Below are 12,696 nucleotides of genomic sequence, written 5' to 3'. Positions count from 1 at the left end.
CTGCACTTTTACATACGATCGGGTATTTATAAAGCAAAACAAATTGTAGTTTTTAAAGTAAAATTTTCATGATTTTTATGTAGAACATATTTTACAGAACACATATTTTACATCAAAATTATATTAATCATAATCTAGGAAACTTTGACAAAAATAAGATTAAAAAGGAGGGGCCGGAAAGTGGGGGACGTAATGCCCAATTGAAATCGTCAAGGGATACTAAATGACCCAAAATGGGGACGAGTTGGCTGGGGGACGAGTTGACTGTTAATCGTTTACAGGAAATCACTCCGTATCAGAAGGTTTGTAGTCTTTGCCGCAGTTTCACGATCGAGGGGATTTAGGTTTGTGGCGTAAGCTATTTCTACAGGAGTCTTGCAACGGATTCTTCTAACAATACAACCCAGGGCACCTGCACACCCCTTAAGAAAATATTATCTATTTCAATCGAAATCCTGTGATAATTTTCATCCACCAATCAAAATGTAGTTTTAATAAGCTGTTAAATGACCTTCACCCCAGATATTAACAGGAAGTAAATGTGAATTCAATACCGGCCTGCGGCCGGAAAAAGGTCTTGGAGCTTTATTGTTTTTCACCATATTATGATCGTGTTTGATTATTCTCGGAACACAACTCAGATATTTTACAGACATAGTAAAAAGTAGACTTAGTTTGACTCAGTGTTGCTATATTTTCTTCGTTTATACTAATTTATTTTAGGTCGATTGGGAAGCAAGTTCTACAACATATCACCTCGTTCCATCACGACGATGATATGAGAGAAGTGAACCCAGTTTGCCCTTTTAATGTTGAGCGCCAAGCAAGGGAGCTACTGGTACCATTTATTACGTCTTTGATATGACGCGGCCGGGGATCGATCCCACAGCCTCCGGACGCTCTACCACTAGGCTATCGAGGCGATTAAATATTCTGGTTCTTTGGGATCATGGAGAACATTCATTTTTACTGTAATTGAATTCCGCTCAAGATTTCTAGGAGGCATGGGAGATGTTGCACATTTCATTACCGTTTACGGATAGACTCGATCAAACCAAGTATACTATTATGTTGCTTGGTTGTGTTCAATGCTTCCAAAGACTCTTTCCACAGAATTTATTGTATAAAGAGGTCAACGCAAGGGACCTCTAAATGTGTGGTACATTTACAAAATGATATCTTAATAAGTTTTGGTACTTAAAATTTAACCCTTACTCTGCTAAATTTCTATGATAAACTTGTCCATCTTTCAATTTGGACAGAACCATTAACTGTTAAAAGGGATGCTTACCAAAAAGATACTGCCTGAATGGCCAACAGTGCAGATCTTGATCAGACTGCACGGATGTTCAGGCTGATCAAGATCTACACTGGTCGCAAAGGCAAAATCAGTCGTATCCAGCATGATAAGGGTTCAATCGATACGTTATATGCTGAACTGTTGATATACGATGGTTTCCAAGTCAGAAGTAACAGTTCAATATTTGTTTTCAGATGGCAAGTGATTCTCGATGTGCGCTGACTGCGGCAATTATTTGTTTGCCCGACTGTTAGAAAGGTAAATTGAATAAATTTGCAATGAAATAGTTGTGGGGTTGTCTGGCTTACACTTTTAGCTGGGGCCCGTTTTATGTGGTCGCTGGTCGGGTAATAAAAAATCGTCTATTGGTATGAATTTTTATTTTAAAAACTTGCGGGCGGGATTTAAAGCGGTTGCTTTATAAAAAAAAGGTCGCTAAATATATATGGTCACGTGTATTATGTCGACCGTACGTACAAAAGAAAGTTTCGCTTGTGGCTATAATGATAATAATAGTAACAACACAACAACAACAACAATAATGATGATGATGATGATGATAAACTAGTCAACCTTCCGTGAGGCTCTTCACAATTTAATTTACATATATCTTGTGAAATTTGCATTTTTTTAACACTCAATTCATGTTTCCAATTGCGCCCGGTGCCATTGTGTTGTGTACTATACCAGCGCATGTTCAAAAATATCAGTTAGACCATATTTAAGACCATAAAACATGTTATGGAAGAAATATTACTTGACCAATGGGCTATAAGTCATAGAATAAAATGTATTATATCCAAATGGGGATTATCAAATTATTTTGAAAGTAAAACAGTTATTAACATTGAGACGGCAAAAGCTAAAGTGGGACAATTTTAAGTATAAGAAGCGAACATATACTTTTAAAAAGTATCTAATATTGAACAATACATGAAATTAATTCTCTGAAAACTGGCACAGTTTTATCACAATTTTACCAGTGAAAGCAGAAACAGGAAGATACGTGGAAGAGCTAGCTAAGAACAGAAACGGTACACTTCGTGATACGCAAATGATCGCAAATTAAATTCATTTTGTTATTGTCCTGCTCTTTCTATTGTCATTCAAGACAAGAATGTATTAACGATAGATACTGTAACAAGTATAGTGCAATGTCTCCCGAAATAATTGTCAAAGGAAAAGGAAAAATTCATAACGCATATACCTGAGCGAACACTTTCTTTCGGTTGGTTTAGAGTAACACAGTCAAAGTCACATGGCGATCTGTCGTCAAATGTTTGAATATTGATGAATATAGTAGAATGTTTTTTTGAATTTATTGGTTTTGGTTACCTCCCTTTATGGCTCTACCTGTAAATGTCCATGTACAGTATTAAAAATAGCACATTTCTGACCATGTAATTGGGCTATCATCTATTTGGACAGTTGTTTCATTTGTTTTAAACCTAAATTTAAAGCCTTATGGAACATTAATGTTAGAAAGGCTTGTATCAATAAGTTGAAATGTATTTGATGCACATTACTAAAATACATATTAAAGATGTTACATTAACCGTAAAATACGTGTAACAAGCTGCTTCAATCCACAATTACCAGCTTCCAATATTCTCCCAATGAATATTTAACGTTAACATCTCACCCATCTAAAATCCGTCCTTCGGGGCTTCCTTATTCCAGTAGCATTAATTTTTCATGCGATTCTGCGGAACACTGAACTACGATGATGCCAATATTTAAAATTACCTGTTGTTTGGTATAAACATTTGTGTGATCTGATAACATTAATGAGGTCAGTTTGTGAATACTTCAGTTGCGATTCCACCAGTTTTCTTTGACGACGTTATTTTGTTTAAACAATGGAATTTATAAAGTTAATATTCAACATACCGATTTTAAAAGAACGTCTTGTGATATAAATTGGTGGATTTCTGAGGACGTATTTATTGTGGTTTTCGGAGAAAAAGCAACAAAGCAACAACAATAATCATTCTGATTATATGTCATCAATGTGTTGAACGATTTGGTATTATATAGGACTCTCGGATATGCGTTTCGGTAAATAAACCGTTACCCCACTGAAGGGGAAAATGAAAATGAAAACCTAGGGGTTTCATTCATATTGATTATTGAGAGAAAATTTACAGGTGATTACTTTGATATAATAAATTTCCGCGTTAACAGAAATGCATCTTTATATACAAGGATATTACTTGATTACTTAAATCTTTCAGTATTAGAAAAAAGTTGCCGTGTGTCATACGTGCGCGGTACAGATAGGTAGTATTTGGCATGACGTCAAATGGTGTTTTTTCTGAAATTAGTCGTATACTGTCAGGATGTATTAGTAAAACCAAAATCTGAAATTTAAAATGTATAGATGTTACAGCTTATGTTGTATGTTCGGGCGTATTTGCGATTGTTTTCATGGTCACGTGCTAGTATACGTATTCTACACTTGAGATTTTCTATTATATAAACAAAGAAGGATTTTACCGTGTATTGTCTTGTCGATTAAAACACGTTTTGCAAAATGACTTACTGTTGGCTATTCCGGTTTACTCCGTCCATTTACGCCTAAAAAGGATTCAAGATTAGTATCCCTTCCTGATGTAATTCGAGCGTGTTAGAATGGAAATAGATTTTAGTTTTGCGTGCTTTGTTGGCAAATAAAACACGTTTTATTTTCGTTCCAGTTGAAACGTCGACGTTTTAAAGAGTATAAATGCTTGTAGAACCATTTCAATCTCTCTGTTGTAAGCAAAAGTCACATCCACATGTTCACGTGTAGCTTATTTTGTTAAGATTTTTCCTTTTGTTTTGCAGTTGCACAGTGTTTTCTGGAGTTGAAAATGGCACGAAGTCCAAGACTAACAAGTATGTTCATTTTAGCTTCCCGTAAATATATCATTTAAATTCGCAAAGTGAAGTTTTATGTCGATTTTTATTTTAATTCACAAGAATATTTATATACTAGTAGTATGGAACTAAAACATTTTTTTTCTATTAATTCCTAAAATAAGACTGACCTAAAAAAGATAAAAGATACTCCGTGTTTACAGGTATTTTGTAACTATGTAAAGATTTCTATATCAGTATATGTTTTAGAAAATGCCAGTCAATATCATAAAATTAAAACAACAAATCATTCTTTTTTTTCTCCAGGTTTTTTAGACTCCAGTGGCAGTTTTGTCGAAGAAAGGAGTAGAACGTTCGTGGTGCCCAGCAGAAGAGTGAGTATTGTTATTTTTTTCTAAATAAGAGTTTAGTAACAATGTGTATTTCAAAGAATTTATTGTAGGAACTATGTCTTGACTGAAAGAACTGGGTAACGAGTACGCGATGTGGAGACTATAAAGTTTCTTACCATGTGATCACAATGTCACTAAATGAAGGAAAAACAGAAACAAACATCGCTTACATTGAACTTCTCTTTCAGTTTCACAGTTCAGCATTTTAGCATGAAACTCAAATCCGAGACTAAAAAAGAATTGAAAGATATGACTGAAAAAAAAAGCGAGAAGCATCGTGACAAAAAAAAAAAAAAAAAAAAAAAAAAGAAAACAAAACAAAAGAAAAGAAAAAACCACACCCCCCCCCCCCCCCCGCCAAAAAAAAAAAAAAAAACAACTGAAGAACAATTCAAAGAAATGGCTGAAAAAAGCGAAAGGCATCGTGACAAAAAACAACAACAACAACAACAACAAAAAAAACATGAAAGTGTTTCTAGACTGTATTTCGAGTCCGAAAAAGTCACAGTCTTAAATTACAGGCTAGCGGTTACTGTTTAGTTCCTCAGTTCCCTTTTCAATTGCACTAGAAGTTAGTTCAGCTTTGTTCAGAGAGAGAGAGAGAGAGAGAGTTCAGCTACAGGACATGGCGTCGCAGAATAAACTTTTGATACCCGGTCATTTATTATTTAAAGTCTTAGTTTTACTTCACTGAACGCGATTAATCAAAGAAATATTGAGACTTCTGGGCAATATTAACATTTTTGTGTAGGCTGTTAGCTTCTTAGAACTGCTCCTAGGGAGTAATAAAAGAACAGTCAACAGACTAAAGAGGAGTTAGAACTGACGGCCTGAATACCGGCTTGTCAGAGACGAGGACTTCTTTTAAAGACTTTGATTTTTGTACAATTCAACAATGTTACAATGCCCGCAAAGTAGATGTTTGCCTGTATGCAAATATGTGTTGTAGCTGATTAAATTTTAATTTGAACTGTTAATCAACTATACTCAGAAATTTTACAAAGCGAATCCCTTCTGGTCCTTTGAGGACAATGAAGTATTTATAAGTTATAGACTAACAACTAAATATCATTTACCAACTGAGTTGTTCTGTGACGCGGACTCTTCTAAAACAACTAAGTATGTCAGTCTGATCGGCCTTTAAAATTTTATTTTAATTTGTATCAAGGGAGACAACCATTTCAACTGCCGTATTTTTTCTGATCTATCATCAGATTATATCATAATTCTCTAGAAATTTTCTGTAAACGTTAAACTTCTTGTCAAACCTGAAACAAACGCAGAGAACGAGTCACTAAACATTAGCAACGTCTTTGATCAGGTAGTTACGAGAAACAAATGACTCTACAGGGATGGCTTTGAGAGAAAGTCGTGTCAATAATTATCATAACACACGCAATAAAACTGCTATATTGTCGATAAAAATCGATACAAAATCGAACAGCATCTGTTTTTGTTACGCCATGAGACAACTAATGAGTTTTTATAATTAATATGTATATAAATGTTCACCAGATGGGTTGACGTTCATGTTGGGGGAACACTACTTTCTATGGTTTTGTCGGCCATAGTCCAGGCTTTACACCACTAAATTATGACTTTTTAATACTGACTAAAGGTTAGGGTTAGGTTTACCTAGTGTTACACCTACAGTGGTTTTATACCTAACCTATGACCGCAGTAACTCGGTGACCTATGGAAAAGAGTCGCACTCTGAATTATTGTTGACATGCACACAGGAAATTAGCATTTTGTAAACTACAGCGCATGTCTGCACACAGGAAACACATTTTCTGTTCCGGTCCCTCCTGTCACTTTTGTCTGAAACCCCATTGGTTCCGTTTCCCCTTCTAAATTCCAGTGTAAGCCGATTTTAACTTGTCAGTTTTTGTCTAAATTTTCAGTCGACTGTTGACAGTCTGGCAAAAATGAAACGCAAAAATGAATATATTTATGAAAATATTCAGATATTTATTTTCATACGGCGTTGATTTCCGTACCAAGAAGTAGAGCTACAGATATCAGGCTAGACATCTCTGTTATAGAAGATACATGACCCCTATATTCCTTACGTTGTTAAAAGGTAATTTGGGTGCCATGAAAAGAGCAGTAAAAGACACCCCGGGCTTGAATTCAGAGTTTTCTTTGGGGTCATGGAGTCCTTTCAATGTTCATATACATGTGATTATAAAGTCTTCCAGTCAGTGCTTGTGTGGGCTTGAGTGGTTTTGCTCTTTCCGTTCACCAATATTGGATGTACGCACGTATTTAGTGTACAATATACTGACTAAAGGTTAGGGTTAGGTTTAACATAGGTTTAATTACGGTGTTCCGTTTGGACAATCATGACTTTTTATTTAACACTAAACCACGATGCACGATGGTACGATGACGAAAACGCGATGGCACGATGATGAAACAACGATGGTACGATGGTGAAAACGCGATGGCACGATGGTGAAATCGCGATGGTACGATGGTGAAATGTCGATGTAAGATCGCGTTTTCGCCATCGCACCATCGTGCCATCGCGTTTTCATCATCGTACCATCGCGTTTTCACCATCGTACCATCGCGTTTTCACCATCGTGCCATCGCGTTATCATCATCATACCATCGTGGTTTCACCATCGTACCATCGCGTTTTCACCATCGTACCATCGCCTTCCGGTTAGAAATGCGTAGTTCCGTACACTTTTTTCAACAATAGATGGATGTTTCTCAATGTATTTTGTGAGAAGAAATTTACCATTTAGATTCTGCTGTTTGCAAAACATAATATGTACAGTGCTCACTTCATTCAAACTGTAAAATCTTCAAGGCCACGTCCTTTGTATTTTATGTATGCATGAAAGTAAATAAAAAGGTGGGTGTAATAGTCATATGGTATTATTCAAACTTAGCTTATTCTTGTTAGGATGTAGAAGGTACATAGTGCAATGTGGAAATGAGATTGTATCAAGCCGGTATTTTACTGACACATATACTGTACCACTGCGCATGACCACGGGAAGGCGATGGTACGATGGTGAAAATGCGATGGTACGATGGTGATAACGCGATGGTACGATGGTGAAAATGCGATGGTACGATGATGAAAACGCGATGACACGAGGGTGAAAACGCGATGGTACGATGATGAAAACGCGATGGTACGACGGTGAAAACGCGATGGTATGATGATGAAAACGCGATATTACATCGACATTTCACCATCGTACCATCGCGATTTCATCATCGTACCATCGTTGTTTCATCACTGTGCCATCGCGTTTTCGTCATCGTACCATCGTGCATCGCGGTTTAGTATTAAATAAAAAGTCACGATTGTCCAAACGGAACACCGTATTTAATAGTGTACATTCAATGCGTGCGTACACTCAATACAGGAGATTTAATGACGACCTCTTCCCGTTACCACGCACGAACAGGAAAGATCAGACCGAGTCTACTATAATTAAGCGTTTTGGTTGCATTGTATGCTTTCAAAACTGCTATTTAATATAGAACACAGAACGATTTTATGAACACTATTTCCACCTCAGAGTATGAAACTCCCACGACGTAGAGTTATAAGAATATTTACATGCAAAGTCTGCACCCCTTCACCTGAACTTGCAGTCACAAATTCAAGAATGACCCCGTAATGCAGTGATTAATTTCTTAAACTTTGCATAACGGTTTTATATGAACGTCAAGTACTCTGTAACATTCTATTCTTTCAGACGGAAAGTGCCGATGGCGCGTCGGAAGGAGACTTTGCAAGCGGCCATGACATGGAAACATTAGTATCCTTGGTAAATAATAAGTTTGAGAAACGGGAAAGACTTATTAAGAAAGATATGAGAGAAGAAATTGAAAGAAGACTCGAGAGAGATAAAAGACATCATGAAGAAATTATAGCAACTTTAAGACGCGATTTATCTCAGTTAACTAAAATATCACAAGAGTGCGATGGTCTAAAAGACTTACAGAAAGCAATGCAGCAGGAGATGAATAGTCAGCAAGAAAAGATCATGTCACTAAGAGAAGAAAACGCACATCTTAGGATGGAAAATGCTAAACTACAGGGAGTACATTCTGAAGTTGAAGCATTAAAAATAGAAAATGACTCCATTCGGAGAGAGAAAGTGAATTTGGAAATGCGATCGATTAAACTGAAATCGACGATAGCAGAGAAAGAGCAGGAGATTATCAGTTTAAAAACTTTGATAGACACGCAGTATAAAAGGATTAAACTTGATCTAACAAACACTAGAGATAGGTTCCACAGTGATCAAGAAACCATACATACGGGGATGAAACAACAAAACCTGGTGTTGGCGGAAATTTCGGCAGCTGTGCAAACTATTTCCACAGGGATGGGAGGAAGGAATGGCGCTAAAAGGGATTTGCGTAGATCTACTGGAGGAAATAGTACATCTCCAAAAACTAAAGCTTTTGTCGCCGGTGGCAAAGTCTCGTCCGAGACAACACTCAGTACACTACCAGGACATACACCAAAGAAACGACATTAAGTTTCTTTGTCGCAGTCGGAGTTTAAAGATGTTTAAAAAAGAACAAATTTCATGCTGACTTTAGCTTGAACTTTACGTAAACTTACCTAAAAGAAATTTATTAAAACTAGTTTTTTTAATATATGGATGTGACGTGACCCTTGAAATGGTCGAAATTGTTTTATGCGATCTTGTTACGGTGTACCGTAACCACTAGAATGAGGGAAAAGTCTTGTTACCGATTTTGTGTTGTTTTAGGGGACATATTTTTCGCAGTATAAAAGTATTGGATGCGATGAAAAAAAACCTTGTTATAGACTAGGGGGGATAAATTTCTCCCATTTCAAGTGACAATGTTTGCGGACAATGATACACGCATTTTGCGGTTGCTCGATCCACTTGCTTCGGAACGAATCTGGCTGAAATCCATTGATACAACGACTATGTGACAAGAAGTTTCGGAGATTTTTTCCACAGGAGTGGGAGAAAGAAATGGCACTAAAAGGGATGTGCGTAGAACTGCTGCAAGAAATGGTACATCTCCAAAAACTAAAGCTTTTGTCGCCGGTGGCTAACTCTCGTCCGAGTCAACACTCAGTACACTACCAGGACATACACCAAAGAAACGTCATTAAGTTTCTTTGTCGCAGTCGGAGTTTAAAAAAAAGAACAAATTTCATGCTGACTTTAGCTTGAACATTACGTAAACTTATCTAAAAGAAATTTATCAAAACTATTTTTTTAAATATATATAGATGTGACGTGACCTTTGAAATGGTCGAACTTGTTTTATGCGATCTTGTTACGGTGTACCGTAACCACTAGAATGTTACCAATTTTTTGTTGTTTTAGAGGACATACTTTTCGCAGTATAAAAATATTGAATGCGATGAAAAAAAACTGTTATAGACTAGGGGGGAATAAATTTCTCGCATTTCAAGTGATAAAGTTTGCTGACAATGTTACACGCATTTTGCGGTTGCTCGATCCACTTGCTTCGGAACGAATCTGGCTGAAATCCATTGATACAAAGATTGTGTGCCAGTAACTTTCGGAAAGTTTCAAAGACAAAACAAAATGTAAATGGGCTGTACTGTGTGGAGTGCCCATAAGCAAACAGTTGTACCGGTTCATAACTATCAATTTCCATACTGTTTAATCTCCTAAATAAAGTGTTCCATTGAAACAATACATTAGCGATTGAATAGTGTGAGGAAAGCTAAAAGAATGGCTCCCTTTATTATAGGAAACTTCAGAATATACGTTTAATACACTTGTTAATTTGTCAATAAAGTACTATAGAATTTCACTAATGATTTCTTCTTGTCTGTTAAAAGAAGCAATAAATTTAAGTACGGACGTCAATATTTTCATGGTGAGACGACATTCATGACTGACCAGAGTATATTTCTATGTAAAACGACAAAACGTCAATGATTAACAAGATTTTTTTTTTCCATGGAAAATAACAAACGCCTATGACTGAATAAGGTGTTTCCATAGAAATGACACGTACATTCATCACATACAAGGACAAAGACGTCTTGAATTATAAACAATTGACGTAGGATCTTTGCGGTAAAATATCTACTATTTACATGTATATAAATGTATCTTTCTCTTGTTGCCCTTGCGTACATGCGTTAAAGAGTTATATATACGAGCAGTCGTGCCTTTGTTACCATTGCGTGTTAGGGATTTACTTGGCAGTGCGATCTTTAACCTCAAAGCGAATTTTAATGCGCAACATCTTCCAAGTGGTGTTCTGACACTGCCCATTGTCATGCAGTGTTCCACTTCGTTTATTCCTTTGTTTTCTTATCGTCTCAGTTTAACATCGTCTACGTATTTTTCTAAAAATGAAATTATTTACAAATCCATACATACACTGCTGTTAGGTTTCGTTTTGTGGGAGTCTGTGTTCTTTGAGCGTGGGTATTCCTATTGTATCTTTTACCTTGATTTACGTAGTTTTGTTTTTAGAGAGGCCGCGTTCATGGAACCAGACTATTTTTAATGTATTTTTGGCCTTTGTTAACATAGTAATGTTTTTGAGGAGCTTTGACTACTCGTTTTGTACATTGAACCTGTTTTTGCATAATTTCGTTTAGAATGGAGGCTGCATTCTCGGAGCGTAGCTTTTCCTATTGTATCACTTATTTTCGTTTTAAGGGAGGCTGTGTTCTTCGAGCATGGCTGTTCCTATTATATTCTTGACCTTGTATAATTTTGTTTTTGGGAGGCTGTTATTTGAGCTATTCCTAATTGTATCTTTGACCTTGTTTTTACATAGTTTCATTTTTTTTAGGGAGACTGCGTTCATAGAGAGTGGATATTCCTATATGTCCTTGATTTGGGTTTTACATAATTTATTTGGGGAAGTCTGCGTTCATGGAGTGGCAATTCCTTCTGTATGTTCGACCTTGTTTTACAGTCTCGCTTTGAGGAAGGCTGCGGCCTTCGTGACATATGCTTACGCATAAGAACTCAAAACACGGGTTATTCTACGATAAACCACGCTTAGGAACTTTTTTCTTAAGTTTAGTTTTGGGGAAGGCTGCGTTCATCGAGCGTGACTCATCCTCATGTTCCACTGACCGTGATTTTACAGTTTTTGGTGAAGGTTACATTCTTGAAGAGAATGTGTGTTCGGGTTTAACGTCTTTTTCAACAATTTTTAAATCCTAGAAACGACGGTTTCTATTTGAGCATCCGACTTTATAGTGCTGCCTCACTGACATATCACACCGTCGACACAAGACATGGCACCCCAGCCATTCACATTATACGAACACCGGGCTGATCAGTCCTAGAAATCCTCTTAATGCTTAAGCAAGATGCACATCTCTGGCATAACGCGGCCAGGGAGTGAACCTATGACATCCCACACTCGAAGTGGAAGCTCTATCTATTCCTTTATATCTTTGATCATGTTTTAACATAGTTCAGTTTATAGGGGAAGGCTGTGTTCTGGAAGCGTGGCTATTCCTATATAGTATCTTTGACATTGATTTTAACAGTTGCTTGACGCTGTTGGCGTTAACAGATACTAGTACATTGTGTAACAATTAAAACCACACGTGCGGTCGTTATCTCTCATGCGATGCGGTGATCAATCGCCATTAAATTTTAATGAGAGCAATCGTACTTCAGAAATATACAGGCCCGGATCCAGGGCCCGTGCCCCCCCCCCCCCCCCCCAACACCTCAGTTGGCCGAGAAGTGACTTGTACTTATCAAAGATGCCCCTCAAAATTTAGACCCAGAAATGCACCAGAGGCCACCATTTCATACCTGTAGTTCAAAATTTTCCAGGGGGAGTCAAATTTTCCCTGACCCCCCAATCAAGAGGGGAGTATCATACTCCTCCAATACCTCAAAATTTAGACCTAAAATGCACCAGAGGCCACCATTGTATGCATGTACTTAAAAAAATTACAGGGGGAGTCAATCTGATCCGCACCTGACCCCTGAACCCCTACCTAACATGGGCAAAGGCGCCCCCCTCGAAAACCTTGCGCCTCGGCGTTGATGTCTTCGTTCAAGACTGGTGCCCCCCAGTCAAAAATTTCTGGATCCGGCCCTGATATATATACTCAGGTATTTCAACAGGTCAGAGTCAGTGTACTCGTACAAGTTATTTCTGTGC

The 12,696-nt window shown here is 37.2% G+C and overlaps 1 protein-coding gene across 1 annotated transcript; it reads left to right on the top strand.

The window, feature by feature from the left end:
* Positions 1–3,130: 3,130 nt before the first annotated feature.
* On the top strand, positions 3,131–10,356 carry LOC123530010 (uncharacterized). The gene is made up of 4 exons (XM_045310690.2): positions 3,131–3,447; positions 4,127–4,177; positions 4,466–4,533; positions 8,277–10,356. The coding sequence occupies exons 2-4, from the start codon at positions 4,153–4,155 to the stop codon at positions 9,066–9,068; spliced, it is 885 nt and encodes a 294-aa protein (XP_045166625.2). The 5' UTR covers positions 3,131–3,447; positions 4,127–4,152; the 3' UTR covers positions 9,069–10,356.
* The last annotated feature ends 2,340 nt before the right edge of the window (positions 10,357–12,696 follow it).

The sequence above is a fragment of the Mercenaria mercenaria genome, chromosome 13 (assembly GCF_021730395.1).
Source record: "Mercenaria mercenaria strain notata chromosome 13, MADL_Memer_1, whole genome shotgun sequence".
Taxonomy (NCBI): Eukaryota; Metazoa; Mollusca; class Bivalvia; order Venerida; family Veneridae; genus Mercenaria; species Mercenaria mercenaria.
Note: the sequence above shows the minus strand (reverse complement) of the source record. Positions and strands in the feature narration are given on the sequence as shown.

Bases quoted from the DNA above. Each gene is read 5' to 3' on its own strand.
- LOC123530010 (XM_045310690.2), top strand. From the start codon at position 4,153: ATGGCACGAAGTCCAAGACTAACAA. The intron at 4,178-4,465 runs GTATGTTCATTT...TTTTTTCTCCAG, and splicing joins ACGAAGTCCAAGACTAACAA to GTTTTTTAGACTCCAGTGGC. The intron at 4,534-8,276 runs GTGAGTATTGTT...CTATTCTTTCAG, and splicing joins TCGTGGTGCCCAGCAGAAGA to ACGGAAAGTGCCGATGGCGC.